We start from the raw sequence: 24,891 nt of genomic DNA, 5'->3' as shown, positions 1-24,891 counted from the left end.
TACTGCAGGTTTGGAGGGGAGGGATTTTCTGCTTGAAATGTGCTGGTGAAATTCTCCTGAAGATGCTTTACATGGTGGTTTGCCAAAGCAAAGCATGCAGAAATCACTTGGATAAATGCCAGGTTGTACTCAGCCAGAAAGTGGAATCATTTACTTGAGCATGAGAATTTCTCATGATCTCTTATGATGTTGTTATGCAAATCAATAAAAGTTACTTCTAAGATAAGAGAGAAAGCCAAACTTACTTTTACATAAGACTAGTGTCTTATGCAAATAAGAGATTATTCTTAGAAAGAAAAGGACAGTTCATTTCTGTTCCTGCTTGGCCTGTAGTTAACTAAAAAGAGTAACAGTCTTCTCAGTAGTGAGAGGCACTAAGTGTACAGAAAATAAGTAGGGTTATCAGATTTAGATCTTAGTGTGATTGGACATAGAGAAGCTGAGCTAATTCCTATTTTCAAGGGATGTCACTGGAGTAAAATAACGCTAATTAGCTATGTTATACCTAATGGGGAAGAAAGTACATATTAGAGGTAAGAATTACTCTGCTCGCTCTGTTCACCTGCACAATATTCTGTCATGTTGAACTGAACAGATTGGGAAACTGTACAGTGAACTGGATATGGCAAAAATGAATGTGAGAGTCATGTCATCAATATTAAAAGAAAATGTTCCTGGCTCTGAAAATCCGGATGATATGAATCTTTTACAGGTATGCACTAACTCTGTCATAGGAACTCTTCATTTGCTCAAAGCTGATTTTAGAATATGTTGTACCCTTTCTCATAATATCTGGATTTAATCTGCAAAATGGAAACCAAAATCGGGTTTCGATCTCTGGTTTTGCTCAGCTTTCTCTTGTCTCCTTCACCTTCCTCTGACATCTAGATAGTCATGAAAGGACAAAACAGCTTGCAATATAAATTTAAGCTCTAGGGAATTCCAAGGGCAAAAGAATTTCATAATGGAGCGTTCTCTGTTAGGGCTGTTTGACAGAACATGCTTGAGAACATTCCAGGTGAACGCAGTTGCCTTCTGGGAAAATAGGTGATGACACAATCTCTCATACCCATCCTGGAGTTTGCAGGGCTCTCTTTATTATTACCAGTACCTTAAAGGCAAACTGAAGGACAGTGAAGAATACGAAGCCTTGGTTTTGTGTGTGTGACCTCAAAGATTGGGAGCTTGCTGTGCAATAGGTGAAGCCACGTGCTCTTTAAGTGTAGCCTGAAGGAAGTCTATTGCAATAGTCGTTTAGATTTGATAGCAAATATGCATACATTCTACTTGCCCAGGCTGTTTTCTGTTTTAGAAATTAAAAATGTAGTATTACTTTAGCATTTCAATAGTGACTTATCTTAAATGGACTTTTTGCTGTTTCATATTTTCTGCAAGAATTCAAAAAGCTTTTATCACATCTTTCTGTTTCTAAAGTTACCTCCAAAATTCTATGCAAAGGAAGCATTTTTGGTAATTTGTCAACATCAAATGCATTGAAGAACTGATCTAATTTTTACAAGCCTTTGGTGTGGTTGTCTTGCCCAGTGGAGAATTATTCCTTCGCAAGGAACTTTTTATTGGGTACTCTTGGTTTGCCTTCAGGGTTGTGCTGTTCAGCTGTGTCCTTTTTTGGATGGGTTCTCACTGAGATATGGAGAGAGAGCAGTAGTTGGTCCCTGTGTATCATCATCAGTGATGGGCAGCGCTGCTGGCCTGGGGGAACCAGATAGGAGACAATCCATCTCTCAGCGGTTTCTGCTCCCCCAGAAATTCCTGACATCATCACCACTGTCTCTTTTGAAGAGCTCTGTGAGGCTGCTGGTCCAAGGGGGTAGAGGTGAAACAGAAAAAGTGTCGTTTGTTTCCTGGCTCCTACAGCATGGCCCTTCTGCGTGCGGGTATGCATATTAGGTTGCCCACAGTAAGCCGGTGGATTCTTATTGGCACTCCCAGTAATAAAATTGTTGGCAAAAGTTTGAGGACAGGGTGTGGAGCTCCCATTTGTGGGGGAGTGCCTAAAAACTCATTCCTTCTATGTTAATTTCACTGTTCTTTTCCTCCATGCACTGAGTGGTACAGAACAGCAAGCATGGCTAGCCTGTTTCTTTAACTATGCTTAATGTGCCCGTTTGTGGCTCTACCTGGATTGCTTGGATTAGGCTTTTGTTGTTGGAGAACAAAGTCCTTTATTAAAAGAGCTGCTTGTTTAGGCTTTGAGTGAGTTGGAGAGATGAATATCAGTCCTACTGAGTATCCAGGGTTTCTTAATGAAAAGTTTAACAGGGTAAACTTTATCAGTGCAACATACTTTCGGTTCTGTAGCTTTGTTAGTGACTAGCTCCTCCCTTTCTCCACCCTGTTCTACAGAAGGCTTAAGATAGCAGATTTCTCTTGAAATACTGTGCTTACCAGTAACAAAAGTTAAAGAACAGCTGAAAGCCAGTATCAACCAAAAGAAGTAACAAATACTTGTACCGGATAGCAAATAGACATACTTGATGGACATGCAGGAATTTAGGTCCAGATCATCAGCTGGTAAGCATTAGCACAGATTTGTTGGAATCACTGATTTTATATCAGCTGGTAGTCCATTGTTGTAACACTCCAGTTTTCAGAACATTAGAGTACATGCTTCATGGTGAGTAGGAGCAAAGCCTAGCAAATTCATGCTTGAAATGAGCATCTCAATTTACTACTTTATTGCATATTGATTTTTTCAAAGGAACCTGTCTGCCTGTGTAATAGATTCATAAGAAATACACGTTTTTTGGAATGGGGTTAATGTAATAAGGTGTGGAGTTGAAGAGGTTTAAAATTTAATTACATGCATTAAACTGAACACATTTTTGTGTGTTTTATCCTGGGCTGTGAAAATATAATACCAGGAGATACAGTATTGTGTAATCCTTATGCAGATTTGGCAAAGGGGTATAAGATTTCTTTTTACACAAGTTCCGTGTAGATTTTTTTGTGTGTTTTCTGAGAAAAATCAGATCAGTTTGAAAATAATGCCAGAGTGCTTTTTCAATAGCAGTGTGCAAACAGAGTAAGTTCCCCCCCTCCCTTTTTTCTTTTTATCTTAAGCAGAGACAGACAGCATTTGCAAAATATACTGTGGAAAAAAGATTTTGGCTGAGATGAAGCTCTTGATGCTAAAGAATGTGTTTCTTTGAACATGCAAAATCAGCAGGGGAGAGGAATGTAAATAAACTAACTTCCATTTCAATTGGCAATAATGTAAAAATCTACTCAGTAAATCCTCATACATCTCCTGTCAGCTGATTCTGCTAGGTTTATATAGCTTTCTCAAAAAAGTGCATGAATTAAGTGCATCCAGACCTCCCCACTCAGAGGAAGAGGCAGAGACTTGTGTCACATAGCACTTCTGTCCTGTACAGTACTATTGTCTTTTCTTCAAGCAGATGTTGAACCAGGATCACGTTTGTTACAGCCATGTGAAGTGTCCTACTGTGTTTAATCAGCTTCAATCAGACTCAAATCAAATGTGCTCTGCATCACCCAGAGGGGTCTTCATTATTTTGCAATTTGAAATTTAGACTTCAGAGACAGATGGATCTTCAGAAATGAAGGTCATAGGTAGGGGCTCCATAGGGCTAGGAGTGCTGGCAGTGATGGTAGTTGTTGTCAGCCTGGCTCTGCAGAGATCAAAGACATGAAAATTACACTATTTGCAACTCTTGGTATGTGTGGTTTGTATAAATTAAGGGATGTTACCTGTGAGTCTGCAGCACTCGACTGTCTTATCATTCTTCTCCAAAACTGACAAATTAGGAGACCACAGTTGTGATTTTTTTTCTTCCCCTCCCTCGGGCAGAAACTGTATAAGACCTGTCGGGTGATGCAGGAGAGGATCATGGAATTGTTGGTGACAGTGGAAAATGAAGATGTGATAGTTGAGTTAATACAAGTAAATGAAGATCTGAATAATGTTCTCCTGGGACACGAAAGGTAAGTACAGGGTCTCTTTTCTCACATTTGGTGTCCTACCTGGATAAGCACACGTAATGGATACAGATGGTCCATGTGACTAATGCTGAATCTTTACAAGGAGACATTTCTTTCCTTAAATCCAGAAAAGAAAGTTGACAACAAAAGGAGTAAATTATTTATTTGCCTTCCCCTAAGCATTTCAGAAGCAGTTAATAAGCTAGTTAGAAAACTATTAGAATGTGGTAAAACAAGTTAACAGCGTAGACAGGAAATTAGATGGAGGCACACAAACAAAAATAATTTTGGAATTTGATGCTCCTTTCTGGTTGAGCACAGTGAATTTAACATCAGTCTGCTACAAACCCTTTGGTCCTGGTGATGGTCCTTACTTTTGTTACATGTATACGCTTCCAGGAAAGAATATTTGCTGTCCTTTCTGTACAACTTTGACAGCTTACTGCAGAAATCAGCCGTGGAACAGCATTCAGTTTTATTGCATGCTTAAGAGAGTCGCTTGCTTTTCTCAACTGAATTGAAACAAGCTGTTCTACCTGCCTTACAGCAGAAAATGTTTTTCTTTCACGCATGGAAGCACTGCAATACTTGCGTTGACATCCTTTGAATTTGCCTGTTATGTCAGTGGTAGCATGACTAGATGCTAGCAAAAATGAAATGAAATTTAAACTCAAAATTTCAGTATTATCCCCCAAAATATCACAGTGAATATACTCGTGGAGTGTATTCTGGTTTAATAGGAACTAGCCTTCCATGTTAAGTAGTTTATGTCCTCCTTGCCTAGGAAATATTCTAGAAGTACTTTTGTACCAAGTACAATGGTTCCAGGAGCAAATTATAATTTGCTTTATGCATTTGAAAAATGGAATCTTCCAGGGAGACCTGAAGAGTTCACTTATGGGGTTTGGGTGAGTTGAAGTCCTTTAGCCATTAGACATTCCTCCATCCCTTACCTCTTATGTCAGTCAATAGATTGGCATTAAGGAGACAAATTTTTCAGGTAGTAGTCCTTGTACAGAATGCTATAAACTTCTGACAGGTGTTAGAGGTAAATTGACTTATCCTTTACTTTGTTCTAAAACCTAGACATATGAGAAATGTGTTAGAAGGTATTCACGTAGTGCAGGATAGAGGAAAGGAAGGGCATTCCTAACAGATACTTACCTTACCTGTAGTTTTTAAAGCAATGATTTTCTAAGACCCTTGTTTAAGTCATGCAACGCAAAGCAAGAGGCAGGAGTTTAACATGCTTCAAAAAGTGCTTCCAAGGTAACAACTAGGTACACTGCTGTTCTTGAAATCCTTTCCCCTTCTGAACAGACAGTGAAATTCCACGTCTTTATTCTTGTTCTTCAGTGTAAGTGAAGAACGCTGCGCTCGATCGTACTCCTAGTATCACTTCCACAGAGAGAAATTGTTTGCTCTATTTCAATGGAAATAAGCGTTTTAAATATTGCAGTATGTGTTCAGAGTTGGGATGGTTCCTTTGAGACACGTGGATGAGATACTATGAACAAAAAAAATGTAGTAACTTTTTGGTTACTAGAGCAAGGAGCACTGCTTCAACTTGAAGGTCAGAGGGCTGTCAGTAAAAAAAAAAAATTTTGTACAAAATATTGATGTGGCCACTTGACAGTTGTTGTGGTGATGACTATGCTATAAGGAGCTGTGGTAATCTACACTTTGTAAGCCTATGACCCTTCTGCCAAGACAAGAAAGCCTGGTCCTTCAGAGTTTTAGCACTAACTTTAGTATTCAACTTACAACTCATACATAGCTTTTCTTTGGAAGACTGCTCTCATTCAGATGTCTTAACGATTAAACACAATAGATTTAGAGAGCTTCTTCATCTTTTCTTTTTAAACCTCTTCTGACTGCTACGCTCAAAATATCACTTGTTCTTCTAAGTGTCGTGGCACAAACTTTGGGCCTAATCTTGACAACATTTAGTTTTCACATATTCTTGTGTCTCCAGCAGCATCGTCACATCTCGCACTAACTGTCTTGAACAAATTCTGTGTTCACTTATTGCTTTAGGAAGTGTTTAATTTTAGTAAAGCAAAAATAGAATTCTGTTGAGCATCTGTAAATCCACGTTAGTCAGATGTGGGGATATATTTTTAGGATGGATGGATGCTAGCAATGCCAAGAACTTCTTGAATTATGAATAATTCAAAAAATTCCTTTTGGAAGATACCAGGTGATTGAAGGAGCAATTAATAGGCCATTGTGAAACTGGACAGAAGGCTTATGCATTTTAATACTATAATGTTATGGTTTGTATGTAGCAAGTCTTTGTGAGTGCACATGCATTTGCACTTTACAGTTGTTTAAGCATTAAAATTTATTTCATTAATGTTTGTTGTGGAAGGTTTGTTTTTGGAACTCCCTCTGAACAATGAGATGTGTAAAGGACAATCTGATTTTAACTAGCTGCATCCGTTTCGTACTGTGTGCATTGTTTGAAGACAAGTCATGCTGCATTCTCTGTTTCTGATTGTTAATGTAGAGTCCAAATTAAATCAGGAGCAGTCACCATTGTGCAATAAACTGGCCTCATGTATGTAACGATAACTCCCTCTAGTGGCCTTAGCAATTTTCAATTTCTTATTGTATTTCAGATAAATATTTGTTCTGCAGTCAGAACGTTTTTTTTTCTTCCGCTCCTCCCTACATATATATTATCTTTGTAGGCCTCACCAGTATGGTAACCCTGAATACCAGGCGCAGCTCTGTGGATAGTCTCACGTCCATGCCACCCTAAGGGTCCAAGACCCTTGCTTCTCTAACAGATTGGCTGTACAGGTGCTGAGTATCACCTGACTGGGCCTCAGTCATCACCTTCTTGGGACACAGTTGGTCAGAAGGAGTCAGATTTGGCACAGTACATGTTCACCATCACCTGTCTGGTATGAACAGAGGCAAACTTTATTGTCAGCTGTGCCTTGGCTTGTTTTGGAAGAAACAGATGGCTGTCTCCAAAAAGTGAGCCCAAAGACAAGGTAACTTGTGGTAGTAGGTCATTGGAGGACCACAGCCCTGGAGTAAAGTGAATCAGATTTCCAGCACAGCAGTGCCCCAGAGAAAAACACCTGTAGTGCTTGTCCTGTGTCTATCTGCAGTCCTTTGATAATCAGGCTTTGGTTAGAACTGCCAGCTTCTTCAGAACAAACATCTAGCTTTGTAATTTAACAGGTTCTCTCGAAACAGAGTTCGTTTCTTGGAGAATCAGAGAATACAGCGTGAACGTGAAGAGGTGAGTAACGATACGTGAACTTGTGAGCTGCAGGACTAAGAACATTCCTATTTCTGTTCATTGTGAAAAATATCTTTCAAGTATAAGCAACATTTTATTCTCTAATTGAGAGGTATAGCCTGCTTTCTCCAGCAGGATGATGCTACTCTTACTGATTTTCAGAAGTCTCACTTGCAGAATTTCATGCAAATTTGTGTAACTAAAGTAACAAACAATGTCAAATCTATGATGTAAGCTTGACTGAGAAAAACGAGGCAAAATGAGAGATCTATTCAAATTCCATTTTATTACTTCTGTAGCTAAGCACAATTAATTATCTGCCATATATGAAGTGAGGAACCATAATGTTTTCTTTCATTTATTCTCTGTAAGTATTTAAATACCAAAATACTACTACACTATCAGAATTCACTATATCTGATATTTTTTTCTCTCTGTGAAGTTGAAGCTTTTTGAGTTGTGAATAATGGCTTGTAGCAAGTCTGGCTGTCCTTTATTGATTGATAATTATGGTTGTTAATTATATTGCCCAAAGTAGTTTTGCATGTTTCAGCTTCTTGTAAGACATAATTGAACAGTCATCTAGGGCTCAGAATGAAAATGACTGCATTCTGAATGCTGAAATACAGCTGATAATTATTAAAGAAAGGTAGAAGACAATCTTGTTTTCCTTGAAAAACTGCTGTTACTACATCCTGGTTATGTAGGTAGATGTTTTTGCTTGATGAATGGACTGTTGGATTAGTTTGTAGTCCTAATGGTGCAGCCTGTGTATTTTAATATTATTCAGGCATCTCTAAGTTTAAAATGCCTTTTTTTTTTTTAATCTGGTGTGGCCAAACCCATATGATTCAAGCATGTGGTTTTTATTAAAATCTTTGGCTGCTTTTTTAATTCTCTCACATTCACATGAGAAACAAGGGAAACCTTTCTTCTGTGCTCTGGGAAATTCTGTGATTCTGAGCTCTTCCTATCCAAAACAGAACTGAAAAAAAAACCTCCTAATTATTTATCAAATCACAATAATACACGTAAGTAATATGAATATAATTTTACAGGGTTAAGCAGAAGATCAGTATCAGACTTGTATCTAAACAATCTTAAACTTTGGAACTGAGTCAGTCCCGTATCCTACTATTGAATTTTCCTAAATTTTTGAAATGGCAACCTTGCTGAAGCTCATGTTTTCTAGAAAGCTTTTCTGTTTCATTAGTTATCACTTTCACACACATACACACAATTAAACTGCTTATTTAAAACTATACATGTTTCTTTTTTTTTTTTTAATAATTTATTCCTTTTTAAATGTTAAGCTGTACAGGAAACAGCCATCTGCTCCCTCAAGTGATCTACTTGACCTCTCTACAGATTCTCCATGTCCTGTGTCAACTGCGTTGGGAACTGACTCTGCAGCGTCTCAGTTTTCAGGCCTTAGTAAGTGATGAATGCATATTTCCCTTGCTGGCTGATTTCCTAAAACAAACCAACACAAGCTTAGTGGAGGGATCAAGACTTTCCTTGTAAGAGAGTAAACTAAGATACTCCTTAACTTGAAGAAACATGAGAATTGATGTGCGTACATACATTTAAAAAAAACAGCATAAGGTTCCTTGTAACTAGTTTACAGTGGAAGCAATAATCTTTCTCCCCCATTTCTTAAATTTGGGAAAAAAAAAAAAAGTTTTCTGTACAATAAAGCTCCTGAAACAGTGTGATAGTTGCTTGTTCTGTAGGCTTGGAAGAAAGAAATGGAGATATGCTTTTCTTGTACTCCCTTGATTTCTTAAGTTTTTTTAAGGAGGCACTTGATGTTAACAGCAGTTCACTCTGAGAAACATATTTACCTCATCTAACTTTAGGCTCCTTTCATAGGGAAAGGAGTGATTAAAGCTCCTATCTTTGGTACCCTGAATTACTGATTTCAGAAGTCCTCGTCTATCCACTCTTTAGGGGAGTCCATACACCTAAGTTAAAGGCATGAATATGTTCCAAAAAATAAATACAGATAATTCTATTTTAGTTTTTTAGAAATAGTGGAAGGAGTTTAAATTGGTATCTACCATATATAGCACTACTGATGTTCTGACAATGAACAAGAAAATAAATATATTACAACTAATATATTATCAGAGTTGTTATAATTTTCTTTCATACGATAAACAGACTTTGTTTCATGTTCTTGATATGCCTTCCAAACAAAACTTTATTCCCTCAGTGATCATAGTACAAGTAATGGAACACTTCATTAATAATGTTTAAACAATCATTAAATATCACTTTGAATTTCAGATTGCATATCTGCACACCCTGAAGATGCAAGAAGGCACCATCCATCAATTTATCCACAGCTAGATTCAGCAACTACTACAAAAGCTCAGCAATTCCCGTGAGTAATCTCTTATCAAGAAACGTTAGCAGGTAAAAGCTAATCAGAGCTATTAGTCCTCTGTAATTGATACAAAATTTTCATAGTAAGCTCTGAGAACAGAGCTATTTAATGTTTCTTCTACACATTAGTCAAGTAAAACAAGTGAAAACTACCTGTATGCTAAATACACAACACCTGCAGCACCTTTTAAATACTGACAAACATAAACTTAGTTCAACATATTTGCGATATATATGACTTTCTGCTTGAGTCTTACCAGTGCTGTGGTTAAAGGGAGAAATAGATGAATTGTACAAGTCAAGAAGAACAGTTTAAGATAGGAAAGAGAATCCTTGCAGATTCCCACCTATTAGGTAAATGGAACACTGTCCCACTTGCTCTTGCTGCTCATAGTTGTGACATAAGGTGAAGACAAACCAGTTAAAAAAAATAATGCAGCTATTGTGATATATAGTTTTAATACGTTGAAAGTAACTGAGAAACTATTGCTCTCTCCTAGATTTACAACTGAAGCACAAAACAATAGTGGAATCACCCCAGCTGGACATATATATAGCAATGTGAGTAACGCTCATGTTCAGAATAATCTTTCCTTGCTGGCAACTGTCAAAAGGAAAACTGTTCGGATTTACCCTGACTGCTGTCCAAATGTGATTTAAAGATCTGCTCTGTGGCACTTCTCCAGACATCAGGGAATGCTCTGTATTTGCTGACCAGGCCAACTTTCCTGTGGTGATACCACAGGTGCCAATGTGGAAGCATATTTTTTAGGTCTAGCATAATCTCAATGGAGTTTGCAAAAAGTTGCTGTATTGTTTGTGTTTAATCTGTTACTGTGTGAAGCAAGCTGTGATCTCTTCCTCTTGCCATTATGTTACGGTGGTGTATTTCATATCTCAAATAAGCATCTCTAAAATAAATAAATTAAAAATCAAATACAGCATAGGAAAAATGTGTATGCTGCAGACAAAAAAGCCATGACAGAAGGAATACAAAGAATATGAACGGATTTCAAGGTATTGTTTTGAATTTGTGGTAGGCAGTATGAAATAGAAAAGAAGCAGCCCCACAAACACACACTCATACTCCTTATTTTAAACTGCAAGTAAAATGAGACAGCTGTACTGCCACCTTTGTGTAGTGTAACAAATTACACAGAAGTAAATTATACAAATGTGCTATAAATAACCCTAAAAGATGTTTTGAACTTCATTGTGTGGGGAAGGGAGGTTAATTAGATTTATAACTCTTGACCTGTTTTTGGAATTTACTTGTTACAGTCTGAGAGTCTAAAGATAAGTCAGCACTTACGCAAGTTAAGTCAAACGGGTTCTCCTAGATCAATCTGTTTATGTGCTGTTTTGCTTGATTTCCTCAGTTGGCAACTCTTTTAAGCCCAGTGCCTCTGAATCCAGTAAATCTGCAGACTGGACATACTACATCATTAAATGGATCATCACCAGCAGGTAATAAATACTGCAGGCCACTTAATTTTCACAAAGATCTATTTATTTATTTATTTTTGTTAGCACTTAAGTGCTTTATATAGTGCCTGTTAAAGACTAGGAGCAGCAACTAACACTGACAAAAATCTTACATAGCTCATGGCTTCTCTGCCCATTTAAAGCAACTAGATAAATGGGAGAAAATCTGCTAGTTTCAGAAAGATATAAAAAATATGCATTAAGTGTTCTTTCAGTTACATTTCAATCTGTATTTAACTGTCTTTACCCTTCAGCCACATCAAAGAACAAGTCACAGTCACCTCATTACTACGAGATAATGGAATTTGATCCTTTGGCTCCCACAGAGTAAGTAGTTTTTAAAATAGATAATTTACAGTTCTCTTAGGTGCCAAACAAGAATTCTGAGATGTCTTTTTCTTCTGAGAGAAGACCACACTATTCAGAGCAAGTTTGTTGACCAACTGGATTGCTAATATAAATTGGAGATCTTTAAAGGTCGCTTCTAATCCAAACCATATTATGATTCTATGAGCCAATCTAATTTCTGTTCAAGACGACCTTGAGTTTTTTAAAAACGTTCTGCTGAATCTCAAGGAAGTCCTCTATTTAAAATGGATTTGAGGAATCTCCAAAGGACCAAATAGGCAGAAAACTAGTAAGAAACTTAAATTATCATTTTTACCAGTAAACTGAGAAAAAAATGGAATCATCTGCGTAAAACTTACTTTGAGGAACCTGAGGTAGAAAAATCTCAGCAAGGCTTTCTCTCTTTTTTTTTAAGTAGTGTAATAATTACGTGTCTCATGGCATGCAGGCCATTTGCATTTTGCAGTCATGTTTCCAAGTTTATTTAATCAAAAGTGATGATGTCCAGAGATTTCTCATTAAATGTATAGTCACAAACGCACCATAGGACTGGCTCTTGCTTCTGTAGAAAGCTGGGCAACCTGCTGCTCATGTTATTTTAGTATGTAAACAACTTAAACTCTTGGCAGTTCCTTATTGGGCAGGATTTCATTGGTGCATTTTGTCTAAATAAAGCTGTGATGAAGGAGTTGCCCTGTTCTTCTTCTTTCAGAGCTATTTATGAAGAAATTGATGTCACTGTGCTGAAGCCAGAAGTTAAAAAGGATACAGAATGCTGAAGAGGGAGGTGAAGTCTTTTACTGAGCACACAAGTTACTCTCTGATGCTGGTCCTGGGCACTGCTTCCTATCATAAAATTGTATAATATCCTGAGTCGGAAGGGACCCACAAGGAACCTTTTTTTTTGGATTTTTACACACTAAACGATAAGTATTGGAACAGTAAGTTATGTGGAAGAGTTACTTGGATCCACACCTTGAGAATTTGTCTTAAATGTTTGTATATTCTTCAAGGTGACTTACATTATTTATATTTTTATTTCTCTAAGTTTTGGAGTCCCTAAAATATGTTTTTCAAAGTCACCTGCATATGAAGTAACTAACACCTGATATCTGGTAAAAGTAAACTAAAAGGACTCTCACAGCTATAGAAAAAAAGCTTTTCTTCCAAGTTAACTGTTCCTTTGGACTGCTTATCCCTCCATATGGAGGAAACAGAACGTCATGTTTAAAGAAACTACGTAATCCAATTTCTATTTTGGCCTCACTGATATCTGTGTTAATCTCCCTAGAAATTTATAAGGGTTTTTTGATATGTAGGACTTTTCTAGAATTGGGCCTCTTGATAGATATCTCAAGTACAGTGGTTACTTTCTTATATTCATATTCTGAATACAGATTTTGTTTTCTTTGTAAAACCCTGATAAATAATAGGATTTTTGTTTAAATAAGAAGCTGTGCTGGGACGTGAGGTGCTGTCATCCATGATTAACAGAACAGAAAAAAGCTGCTTGTTGCTATGTTGTTGTTACTTTTATTTACTTGGTAAATATTGGAAGGGGATCAGTCATTTCTTCCAACGTTCCTGCCCTGGAGAGATTGTTTTCTGGTGAAGGAAAAATAATCATCTACAATGCAGATGAGCATTAGTTATCCATTTATTTTAATCAAATTGTTTAAACCTGTTGATAACAGTTTTATCTTTTAATAAATGAAGTGCCTTGTCTATTTTAATGCTGAATGTTAAATCTGCACTTTAACAAGTAGAGTTCTCTTAACTTATAATTGATACAAATCTTGAGAACTTGGTTCGTGTTCACAACTGATAAGCTAACTGGCTGCTTTTAAGTACTGTGTTTTAAATGTTCATTGTTAACTGTTAAGTGGTAACAAGTTCTCAGTCTTGTGCAGTTTTCGTAGTGTACAATTCCCAATAAAAGCAAATGCTTATTGAGTACTTAACCCCCAATACTTCCAAGTTTTTACCAGCTGACATGCATATTCAAATAATGACTGTTTTGTAAGTATTTGAGAGTGAAGCCATGGTGTTTCAATTATCCAGTTAGCAGTTTTGCAATTAGCTGGACCAATAGAACACCGTGAGGAAGTAAAGGTTTTTTTTGTAAGCCGAGGTGAAAAGGTAAGCCTCTTTACCATTATTCCTCTTTTATTATTTGCAATGGTCTGGACAGCAGCCTGAGAAAACTGTAGAAAATAGGATTTGAGGTGGATTCGTTTTTCTTCTACATCTTAATTATGTTGTTAAAACCCTAGCATGCCTAAGTGTAACAAGTTTAAATAGGCTATTTCAATATGGTAATCCCTAATGAAATGATTGCGAACTGAACTTTTCCATATTTAAAGATACAAAATTACAGATATGAAGGCCGTGTGAGAAACTGGTTAATTACTGAAGTTAGAGAGCTTGTTTTGTTGTTGGATTGTGCTCAGTATCCATGCAAACTTGGGCTTTCAAACTCAGCGGAAGACTCACATTTTTATGAAACTGGCTTCATCTTTATGAAACTTGTCAAGGGGTGATTCTTTTTCTTCTAAAACACATGGCCAGAATAAAACAACGCGTAGAAAACTTCCAGAATCAGTTCACCTTTCAAAAAGACAATGGATTAAAGAGAATCCAGGTAAGATTTTTTTTTTTTCCTCTCGTAGATTCCAAGATTAGTTTTGATAGCATTTTTTTCTGGAGCACAACCAGAATTTTAGATTATAAGGCTTGCTGATATATTCACAGAGATGCTTTTCACTTGTGTGGGATCCACACTCTGCTGGATAAAATGCATGAGATATGAAAGCATTAATGAAAAAGTTTTAAAACTTTAATAAGTACACAGTGAAGATAAGACACTGTCATCAAGAATCTTTAAACACAAAAGATATTTGGTACAAAAATGCATTTTAAACATAGCTTCCATTTATTTTCAAAGAAGGGCACTGTTTTTTTAATTATTGTATGCAAACATAATTGAGTCTGAAGTTACTTCCATTACCTTTTTAGTCTTAACAACCATTAGTCTTAACCTTACTAGATCTGATCCGCTGAAAAGGGTAGAAAGAACTGGCCTATTAGATGAGATGCTATGTTGAGATTAATTCCTGTCTGAAAATGGGTACGTCACTTAAACCTGCTCTGCAACTCACTCCTTATTTGCAAGACTATGATAAATTATTATTATGCCTATCCCATAGATAATGGCAAAAAGTTACATAAATACAGGCTTACATGTTCCAGTGGTAAACACTGAGTAGTACCTAGGTGGACCTCAGATCAACTGGTACGCTTCTGGACAGACTTTGTCAGACTCTGAATGGGGTTGACATTCTTTTGTTTTTTTCAGGAGACACCTCTGCTATTAATTTAGCCTGCAATTCAGAGCAGTTGATTATGTACCGCCTTTCCCTTCAAAGCATTTCATATGTAAGTCTAGCTTCTCTCTGCATAGGTGTGCCCAGTGTACAGCCCTCTCAGTGAAAGAGGAATTATTAACAGTTCTGACACTCTAAATGAGTTTTCTGCATAGAAACCATGCAGGAAATATGCAAAGACAAAAATAAGATTATTTTCCTCTCAAATCACATGCTTCTGCAAGCAGTCCCCAGATTTGAAATGCTTACATTTAAGTTACTGTTCCCCGTTTGGACATCAACAGTTTTAGAGCAGTCTGCTCTTACCAAATGAACTACTGATTCAGTAATAATTCAAGAGAGCACCATCATCTGAATCATCCTATCCTCCTATGCTATGGGAGGGTTACAAAGCAATACAGTCTAACTTTGTTTAGTTTTGAGATTTCGTGAACTGATTAAGTTGCTCTATAAAAAAGTAAATATCTTTCACTGAATACAGGCTAGTTATTTTTCAGTCAGCAGTGCAATTTTAGATATTTAATAAACTGATTTGTTCCTCTGTATTTAAAGATCTTAGTTTACGCTTTGGTTTAAAATTTTTCCTCATAGAATTCATTTAACATGTATCATCTGATAGAAAGACGGCCTTGAGACAACCTTCTGTGTTCCATTAACAGTTCCCTCCTGCTCTCTGATGGAGAAATATTTCTAATTATTTCTAAGAAGTAACATTCCAACTACACAAGTTTAAAAAAATAAAATAGAAATACGTTTTCGTAACACCAGCATATGTCCACAGTAGTTTAATAATATAATTTCATATTGCACAGTACTCCAGCAGTTTTTCCTTTCATAGAAAAATAAGTTTCAAAACTGGTAGTCAGGTAGTAGAAGTCAAATTGTGTAGAGATTGCCCGTTACTGATATCCAGGAAGTGCTAAGTGCTGTCCTTCTTTTGCTTCAAAAAATGTGTAGGAGAGGGTGATCAAATCAACTTTAGCCATTTTAGGGTCCTCTGCAAATTCTGGATCAATGTAGAAAAAGACAGGCATGTCTACTTCCTCTTGAGGATTCAGACGCTGTTCTTCAAAACAAAAACACTGTATGGGGAGGAAAAAAATAATTAGAAAATACTGTGAAATTTCTCCTTGACAAAGTAAGAGAAGGCTTCATTTTTTTAAATCAACTCCCCTTCCATGTAGATCTCTAAAACCCGAGGAAGGATCATCCATACAAGCAAGAGGACAATTCTGTTCCTCTTGTGTGACAGGAAAAAAAATAGCTTTAATGAAATGTCTAAAAGCACAACTTGTCCAGGCTAGTTCTAATGATTACTGTCTGTCCACAGAGTAAATTGTACTAAATACCATATACTTGGGAACCACTTTAACTGGACATGTAGTCAAGCTTTTTATGGAGATAAGGCTAAAAATGAACTGATGCATTGTAATTTGAAAATTTTAAGGTATTTTCTTAAATGGTGGCACACACAAAGAATAACATTCAGGATTAAAATTAGAAAAAATCATTTATTATCACTTGTCTCAGACTTACTTGTATTTTATTGAAGTACTGTCCTGCTTCAAAGGGCACTACATTATAAGTAGAGATTCCAATTATGGGTTTGTCAGTAGGATTTTTCGCTTTATAAAAGGCCAGTGCAGTCTCTCCTGGTACCACCTGTATGAAGTAATTTCATGGTGATTATTAATACCCTGCAGCCCTCCAGTCCTCAGAGTCCTTTAGAGTTTAGCTAGAATGATTTCATTTTCTCTTTTGCCATTTCAAATTGATTACTCCACTATTTCACAAACATTTTGCCTATAGACAGCTCACCCCCATTCTAAATTAAAAGCATCAGCGATATTACGTGTGTGCATTTTGAATCTTAGCCGGTTTGCCACTGAGGTATTATTTCTTTCAGCAGCTTATCAGCATGCAGAGCTATTTTAATATGTGGATTTATACACAGCATTTGGTAGCTTGAGGGAAGGGTCAGGGGCAACTACAATTTAACCAAGAGGAAACAAAAGTTTACAGAAACCCTCCCCTATTTCGGCCCCAGCTGTGTTTTCTTCCAGATCAGCGCCCAAATGCACAAACCGAGCGCCCTGCGGGAGCGGGACGTGAGGCGACAAAACCGCGTGAGGCAGAACCCCAAGCCTGCGAGCTGCCTTTGTGAGTATCGCTCCGTTAGAGGGACGGAGGGGAGGAAACCCACTCACGTAGATTTCGCTCTGCTGCGGCCTGAAGTTCCACTGGAGGCTGGAGTGCACGTCGGCGTTGAACGTGACCTTGACGACCCGCTCCTTCACCGCCTCCATCTCCTCGATCCTCGCCGCGCCGCGCCCCGCGCCCGTCGTTCCGCCCAGCCCGGTCGCCTGGGCAAAGGCAAAGGCCGCGCTCAGCACCGCCGCTCGCTCCCCGCGGCCCCCCGGGGGCGGGCAGCGGCCGTGGCCCCCCCGGTACCTGGCAGTAGAGGCGGTAGAGCGGCACGGCCGCGTACGACATCCCCACCATGCCCACGGCGGCGGCGGCGATGTAGGTGAGCGCCGTCCGGTTCCGCCGCCGCCATTCCTCCTCCTGCCCGCGGGTGAAGGGGTTGGAGCCCCGCAGCCCGCGGGCTCCCCAAGGGGCCGCGCCCCGCTGCGTGGCCGCCCACAGCCCGTACCGAGCCCCGGCCGCCAGCCTCGGCGGCGCCCACCCGAGCGCCATCGCCCAGAGGCAGCGCGGCCCCAGGGCCCGCCGCAGGCGGCCACCGCCGCCCGGCCCCATCCCGCTGCCGGGCCCCTATCGCGAGATGGCGGCGGGGCCAGGGCCGCGCTCCGCCTCCTCCACACCGCTCCTCTCCGCCCTGGGGCGGCGACGGGGCCGGCTCCGCGCCTCACGGAGCCGGGGAGGGGAGAAGCGGGGAGGCGGGGACCGCCATCGCGCCGCTGAGGGGAGGGAGCGCTGCCGCTGGGGGGTCGCTGCCGCTCGCCCCGCTGAGGCGCTGGGGGGGGGAGGCTCCCGGAGGACCCCGCCGTTGTCTCTTCCCTTCCCCGGCCGGGCGGACCCCTCGGGCGTCGAGGTAACCGAGCCGAGCCCCGTGCCCGGCGGGCGGCCGCGCTCCGACCGGGCTTTGTCCCCGAGGCGGCAGAGCCCGCTCCGAGGGCGGCCGCTGCCCTCCCCTCACCGGGGACTGGGGTCGCGCCTCAGGGCGCCGGGACAGTCCCAAACCCCTTGGAAGTCGCCTCCCTGCCCTCGTCCTCCGCACAGCCCCGCTGCCCTGCTCCTGGTGCCGCTCCGCTTTTTGTTTAGATGCTTTAAGTAGGGGAGTAATGAAGCCCGGAGCGAAGCCGTGCTTTGTAGCATTTGTCCTGTGGTTTGGGGCGTTATTTTTGCACCTCCAGTGAGAGATCTGAAAACTTTTACTACTATCTGCTGCAGGAATACTTGGTGCCTTCCAAAACTAAATTTATCACTTCGTACAGGAATAAAGTGCCTGTATGAAGCTGTGTTACTGCGGAGGCTGATGAGGGAATACGCATTGCTCAGGAAGCAGTGTTAGGGGCAAACATTTGCCCCCTTTTACCACTTGTACCGTGTCTCCAGAGCAACGGTTTGCAGTCTTTGGCCACGTGAGGGTTTAGCCAGAGAGCCCATAAGGTCAGGAAATTTGCCAGCAATACAAACACGTATTTTTGCATTGGTGCTTTTGCAGAATTTTTTCAAATGACTGTAAATCAGTACGTTTATAACTGCATTTCTTAAAACCTCTTGTATGAGCTAGTAAAAATGCAGTGCGTTGGTCCGTAACCCCGTCTTGCATGCCTTGTGGCCCATGTCTTACGTGCTCGAAGTCACAATTCCAGAGGTACTGAATACTAGATGCCAAGTGAAAAAGTAAGACACACGGAACACCTCATCTTGTTCATAACGGTATTACGCTCACCTGGCCTTCGCTAGAGGAAAATCAGACATTATTTTTATCTTGCACAATTATTTTATCGTGGTATTTTAATCTCAATTATGTGTATATATATATATGTTTTTAATCACAGAGTGTTCAGATTTACTTCTACTTCCTGACTCATGAATTAAAAGGAAATTAGGTTGTCAGATGTTTTGGTACAATATACAGCTAAGTCTGAATTATCTGCTTACTGTTTTCACCATTGAAGTGTGTCTGGTTTATCATGAAAATTCTCTTCTCCCACTGGATTTCTGTTAGACAGTAATAAATAAGAATTGTTATCAGTGCTTGAAAATAAACATAGCCGTATAAATTTCAAAAAGTGGTTTCTCCTTTTTTACAGCGATTTTTGTCTTGGTTATGAGCCAGTGCTTCGTGTTTCAGAATTCTTCATTTTGAATTTTTAATAAAATTGAAGATGTCCAGTACAGATCCCCTAACAAACCTGAATAAAAAGTAAGTACTCTTTTTTTTTTTTCCCCACACACATACAGGAACGCAAAAATTACTGGCTTGTAATATGAAAATTCTTGAAGTTTCCTTAGCAGGATCTTGTTTTGCTGGTGTCTTAAAGAAAAACTTTAATATTGAAACAGTTTGAAGCAACTTCTTACAAAAGGTAACACCAACACCAGTGAATTTAAACATAAAGCGAAGAAATAGCTCTTATGCTTTTCATCAAGTTAATCGGCACTCAGTTTAAATTGGTTCTCCAGAGATAAAGCCCCCCATAGAATTTAATACTTTTGAAACTATAAAAACATACTTGTAAGGTATATAGTAAATGACGTCCTTGTGTATATGGGGTAACTACATCAACATAACACACTGAATGGAATTTATGAATTATAATACATTATTTTTAAAGAATAATAAGTATGACTAAAGTGTTTTATGTGCAGTGCTTTGGGACCATCTTTTTGTTTTTTGTTTTAAAAACAGTGCCACGGGATATATAATGACAGTTATATGAATTCCATAAACAGTAATGTTACCTACTTAAAAGTTGGGTCAAATTCTAAAGGACAAAGTTAGATTTAATCATGATTAAAAATCATAAGTTCAGACTCCTCCCAAACTGCTAAATAACCATGCCAACACTGTCATAAAAAACATAATTAAAAACAGGCGTAGACAGCTTTTATTCGACTGTATGATATTTACTGTGTTTATGCAATAGATTCCAGCTAGTAGTACTCAAAGACATTGTCAAACAATTTAGCATAGATTTTGAATTATACCACTTTGTGAATAACTTGATTTAAAAAAAATCACAAAGCATTTATAAAAAAAAATAACTCCTTTTTCCTGGGATTTGAAGATGCAATTGATCTGATTGTCTAATGGAAATATGGGGTGTGTAATACAAAGGTATATCTTTAAAACAGCTATGTTTTGCTAGGTCCATATGTAAGGTATATTGTATAAATAGTTAATAGAGCACTGTTTTCTGAAAGCAGCTTTTCAGATAAGAAATTAACGTGAAATTGGTGCATAAAACCATACTTGAGCTACATCATGATACAAGACTGTGATTTTCTATACCTTTTTTTTTCTCGTCTGGGAGCCTGTATCAATGTAGAATGCTTTAAGACTGTAGTTGATCAGATGTTAATTGAGGCTTACCTAAACTTCAAATAATACATTTTTTTCTCTATGCAAGGGGTTAGCCTCAGACCATTCATGCTTCTACTTAATTACAAGGTTGCTCAAGCTTTTTTTTTTTTTCCATGTTTAACAACTGCCATATAATGATACATGTTTCCTTTTAATCTTTATGACCTAATCAGCAAAATACATTTTTGAATAATTAGTGTTTTGGGATAGATCAGAAGAAAGAGTTTGTTCATGCTGTCTCTTGGCTCTGGTCCTTAGTGTCAAAACGAATTTTCACCTTTCAGGGTTTGTGAACCTGAAAGGTTATGGTTGCATAACTCACTTGTATTGGATTTTCATAGAAGACCTTTTCTACTTATGATAAATGATCTTGTGAATCTTGCTGCAAAAGATTATGCAGATGTTTTTTTACTGTTTACTAAATTATCCTATAATTCATCTCGGTTGCTAAAGCATTACAAAATTTCTTTTGGGAAAGGTGAGTCATAATTAATAATGTTGCCAAAGAGAGTAGTTTACTGTCTGTTTGAAAACAAATCTTGGTCTGCTTGCTGCACAAAGTAACAATCTCTCTTGAAAAATTTAGTCTTATTTGCAAATATTAGATTTTATGGTGGTCTTTTGTTGTTGTTGTTGGTTTTGTTTTGTTTTTTAAGTGTTACTATGTTCCAAGCTCCTTCTAGGAGTAAAAAGTAATTTGAATTCCACAGAGTATGTTCTTGAAAGGCAGAGAGTTCTCTTGAACTGGCAAGAGAAGCAATACCAGTTTTCTATATGACTCCGTTAGAAAAAGCAGCACAGCAACAGAATTTTAAGGTAAAGAGGGACAGAAGCCTTGGGGATGAGTTCAGGAAGCTGAATAATGTATGGTTTTACCTTGAAGAAGGAATGGAGAAGCAATTTTTGAACAAGTGATGTATTTCTGATAACCAAACTCTAGAAAAAAGAGGTTGGAGAAATAGGGAGGTTAATGCTACTTTACATCTGCATATGTTGTTGGGAAGTTTGTCATGTCTGGTTTAATAAAAATCAATTTTTATTTTTTAATAATGGAAACGCATAGCCTTGATTCATATTTTTAAGTGTGTGTGTGTGTTTCTATTGCAAAAAGCATGACACTGTGAAAAAGCTCTATTGTTCTGAGTGATTTGTTCTGACAAATGCTCTATATACTGATACCACAAATTGAACTCCACTGGTGTTAAGAACAATTAAAATTTTGTGGTAGAAGAGCTATTGGTATTTTACTGGCCATCTTCTGTAACTTTGCCTGGAGCTAATCAAATTGATACGATGCTTAAAATATCAGTGACTTTTCCTTCTTTGGACTAACACCAGAAGCCGTAGCAGAATTAAACTGGTTTAGGAAAGGCTACAAAGGCACACGTTTTCATCACTAAATGTATGTGAGCACTCTAAATGAGGCCAGTGGGAGTCCTTCGCTTTGTGGGCATTGGGAAGGTTGCTTTTATGTTCCCACTTTCATCACTGGACTTTTCCTCAGTCTTTTGTAGGTCACGTCACTTTTCTGCCTGTCTTGGATTGCAGACACTAGGGACTGACCTCAAAATTCTTGAACACCACATAGCACGTTGCTTATAAGCACGAATACTGTTTTCCCAGAATGATTACATGCTAATAAAAACACAGTTACTACAACTTTAAAAAAAAAAAAGTGCATTAGCTAAGCATATGCATTCCTTGCGTAGCCAAGCTGTCCCACTGTGCGGCTCTAGACGCTGACAGATGCTGTCTCATCACAGGTTTACTCCCTGCTTTAGACAGGATTCGTCTTTCTATTTAAAGGCCTTAGTGAACGTGGAATATTTGGTTTTCATTTTAAAATGCAATTTTTTAAGATCTTTTAGAAAACAGGGCAGTAATGGGAGTGTATACTGTGATATAAACATGGAAGAAAACAGTAGGTAACTAAAACTGCTGTCAGAAGCTCAGAACTTCCAAAAATGTGCATATCTCTGCAAAGACCAAGCCTCAGGTCGGAACAGTCTTACCTCTGGAAATACTTGTATAGTTTTTCTTTTTGGAACTATTCTCAGTGTAATGATAGAAATTCATTCCTTCAGGTGTTCTTCTGATGTTCCATTGGGTTTGTTGAAATAAGAAGGCCCTGCAAAGCTTTGTGGCTTTTTTGATAGCTCAAGGACAAAGGATTTCTGGAAGTAGGCATTGAAATGTAGGGGATCGTTTTTGAGGCTCATTTAGATTAAGAATGCCAATTCTGAGCGTTCAATAGGAAGTTAAAATGTTTTATGTTTAAAAGAATAAGCCTCAGAAACAGAAGGTTCACGGATCATTTCTAGGAAAATGGGACTTAGAGTATCATATCTACTGTTCACCTATTCGTGCTATAAAAATCATCAGGATATGTAACAAAATGCAGTCATTTTTTGTACCAATTTTACTTGCTTTCACAAAAAACAAACATGTCAATGTCCATTTCTACTGAAAATATATAGCCCAAGTTCTGTGTAAACTTCTGATTGTTGGATACTGAAAGACTAAAAACCAAGTTAAAGCATGCCACAAGTCAGTACTGTAACTGAGAACGCGAAGTAATAGCATAATGGCATTTGCTTAATGCTTTCAGTCTGTCTGCTTTGTGGGCTTTCCCTTTTGTGTGTGGATGTATATAACCCAGCCTGCTAGGCAGGTTGCTTTGGAAAGGTCATGAGTTACTGCTTTTGACCTTGTTTGTAGGGAGCATGTAAATAAATAACCGGAAGAACATGAATAAATAAGTTTAATTATTTCATCTGCTTGTTGCTGCTAGCTATAGATTGCATAATCCCAGTTTTAATAAATGCAAGTAGCTTTTCCCTCCTCTGCATTTATCAGTCTTTAAAGTTGCTACAAATTGCCATTTCAAACAGAAAAAGTAAACATTGCCTGGATAGCTGAATTAGCCTATGTGACGCAGAGGGTTTCAGAGAAGATTAAGTAGGCAGAGACGCTCGTCTCGGGCTCTGTCTGTTTGACTTGTTTTTTTGGTTAGTAGCAGAAATTGTCCTGCTGGTAACCTTTATCCCGTTGAACTGGAAACCTCCAGTGTATTTTGGTTGCTTTACTGAAGAATGTCCTTACTCTCACCGGGAGATGAAGACGAACCGGAGCGTTTCGATGGTCTTTCTCTCTTATACTGGTATGCTTAACCTTTGGGTTCTGATGGTGTTTCTCTAGCCTGTAATTGGGAAGGGTACAGTTGAAATCATTTAAAAGCTGTAGCCATTTTCAGCTGCTTCTTTCTTTTATCGTTAAGATTTTGAATAAGTGCCAAGTAATATCTATTCTTGAGGGAAGGGTATTATTCTTCCATTGATAAGTCTAGCTAAATATTTTGTTTGTGGACATAAATGACTAATAATTTCTCAGGAATACAGAACAGAATAATATCTAGAGCCACTTATCTGGTAAGTCTCTAGAAGGTATAAAACAGAAAGCTGTTGAACTTCCTTGTATGTGCTGATAACAAAGTAATAGAAAAAAAGTATCGAAGACTTCATTTTAATTGCCTTTTCTAGAACATCTGCACAAAATGATACGCACTTAGTCTATTAGCATTCCAGGACTTCAGCTGAAGTGTTGTTTAATATTTTTTCATAATTTCAATGTAACAAAGTCATGGTCTTGCATGTTGATTTCAGCTATTGCCTCAGCTTTTTTTTTTTCTTCTGTGTGCTAAAAGCTTGCATGCAAGTATTTTTATATGACTTCTATAGGAAAGAGCAGTGACATTTAATTGATTATTTAATTTGCATCTTTTTCTACAAAGAACACGAATTATTTTTGTTACTGCTGCCAATTAGTTTATATTCTCTGTATCCTCTTAGTCAGAATCAAGTTTACGTTAGATCTCTTTGGGAAGCATTGCCTGTTACTTATAGAAATGTAGATCCTTTCGTATTATGTGCTCTGTGCCCTGATTTGATAATGTCATGATCTTCGTGTACATATACTGTACTGTGTATTCCTTTGAAATATTGAAGACTTAAAATCTGAGATTTGATCTTCTAAAGCTTCACATAAATAAACTGTGTAAAGCTGAAGCTCAACATTTGTTCTTTCTTTTTCTTTTTTTTTTTCAAACGTTATGGTTAAAGCAATAATATTCTGTGCATGTGTTGAGATAGGTTGATTTGCTACTCTTCATTCTTCACTAGTAATACAGAAGATAAGGAGAAAGTACAATATTCTTGATGGACTATTATGGCAAGTGTGTGCACGGAGAAATTAATGAGGGAAAATGCAGTTGAGATCTCTATTACTGGAAAAAATACATATTAAATAATAAATGATAGTTGTGTGCGTCTCTGCAATGTACGAGCCAATGACTACTATGTGAAAACTGCTAAGAGTATGGCAGCACAAGGAACAGCAATAGTAAAAGGCAAAACAGGAAAGAAAATGGAAAGAATAATTGCATATTTTAAAGATCATTTTTTCTTGTCTAAATTTTCAAAGATGGATGCAAATCAGGACAGCTCTAAAGAAAG

At 38.3% G+C, this 24,891-nt stretch overlaps 3 protein-coding genes across 10 annotated transcripts in view; 2 read left to right on the top strand and 1 right to left on the bottom strand.

The window, feature by feature from the left end:
- TOM1L1 (target of myb1 like 1 membrane trafficking protein) overlaps positions 1 to 13,404 on the top strand; it is a 416,402-nt gene extending 402,998 nt beyond the window's left edge. For 3 of the 4 annotated variants that reach the window (XM_080560434.1, XM_080560432.1, XM_080560435.1), the window contains 9 exons: positions 596 to 712; positions 3,836 to 3,969; positions 7,162 to 7,222; positions 8,536 to 8,656; positions 9,512 to 9,608; positions 10,111 to 10,171; positions 10,990 to 11,077; positions 11,350 to 11,422; positions 12,156 to 13,404. In XM_080560434.1, coding sequence (XP_080416560.1) covers positions 596 to 712; positions 3,836 to 3,969; positions 7,162 to 7,222; positions 8,536 to 8,656; positions 9,512 to 9,608; positions 10,111 to 10,171; positions 10,990 to 11,077; positions 11,350 to 11,422; positions 12,156 to 12,222 — 819 coding nt within the window. In that variant the 3' untranslated portion in view covers positions 12,223 to 13,404. The remainder of the gene's footprint in view (positions 1 to 595; positions 713 to 3,835; positions 3,970 to 7,161; positions 7,223 to 8,535; positions 8,657 to 9,511; positions 9,609 to 10,110; positions 10,172 to 10,989; positions 11,078 to 11,349; positions 11,423 to 12,155) is intronic. The other variant, XM_080560433.1, reaches the window with a different exon arrangement.
- A 139-nt stretch (positions 13,405 to 13,543) lies between these two features.
- Positions 13,544 to 24,891, top strand: part of STXBP4 (syntaxin binding protein 4) — a 77,119-nt gene continuing 65,771 nt past the window's right edge. For 2 of the 5 annotated variants that reach the window (XM_080560390.1, XM_080560388.1), the window contains exons 1-2: positions 17,708 to 17,878; positions 19,107 to 19,219. In XM_080560390.1, the coding sequence (XP_080416516.1) occupies positions 19,182 to 19,219 (38 nt within the window). In that variant the 5' untranslated portion in view covers positions 17,708 to 17,878; positions 19,107 to 19,181. Of the gene's footprint in view, positions 14,085 to 16,889; positions 16,987 to 17,707; positions 17,879 to 19,106; positions 19,220 to 21,090; positions 23,541 to 24,891 lie in introns of those variants that run through there. The other 3 variants (XM_080560387.1, XM_080560391.1, XM_080560389.1) reach the window with 2 other exon arrangements.
- Positions 14,258 to 17,654, bottom strand: COX11 (cytochrome c oxidase copper chaperone COX11). The gene is made up of 4 exons (XM_080560457.1): positions 17,278 to 17,654; positions 17,034 to 17,189; positions 16,363 to 16,488; positions 14,258 to 15,908 (listed from the first exon to the last, which is right to left on the bottom strand). The coding sequence occupies exons 1-4, from the start codon at positions 17,581 to 17,583 to the stop codon at positions 15,726 to 15,728; spliced, it is 771 nt and encodes a 256-aa protein (XP_080416583.1). The 5' UTR covers positions 17,584 to 17,654; the 3' UTR covers positions 14,258 to 15,725.

Source organism: Anser brachyrhynchus, assembly GCF_964034855.1.
Source record: "Anser brachyrhynchus genome assembly, chromosome: 18".
In the NCBI taxonomy this organism is placed as follows: Eukaryota; Metazoa; Chordata; class Aves; order Anseriformes; family Anatidae; genus Anser; species Anser brachyrhynchus.
This window is presented reverse-complemented; position numbering and strand designations above follow the sequence as displayed.

Excerpts from the sequence above, each read along its gene's own strand:
- COX11 (XM_080560457.1), bottom strand. The coding sequence starts at position 17,583 with ATGGGGCCGGGCGGCGGTGGCCGCCTGCGGCGGGCCCTGGGGCCGCGC. Across the intron at positions 17,190-17,277 it reads TCTACCGCCTCTACTGCCAG|GCGACCGGGCTGGGCGGAAC; the intron begins GTACCGGGGGGG and ends GCCTTTGCCCAG. Across the intron at positions 15,909-16,362 it reads AGTACTTCAATAAAATACAA|TGTTTTTGTTTTGAAGAACA; the intron begins GTAAGTCTGAGA and ends CTCCCCATACAG.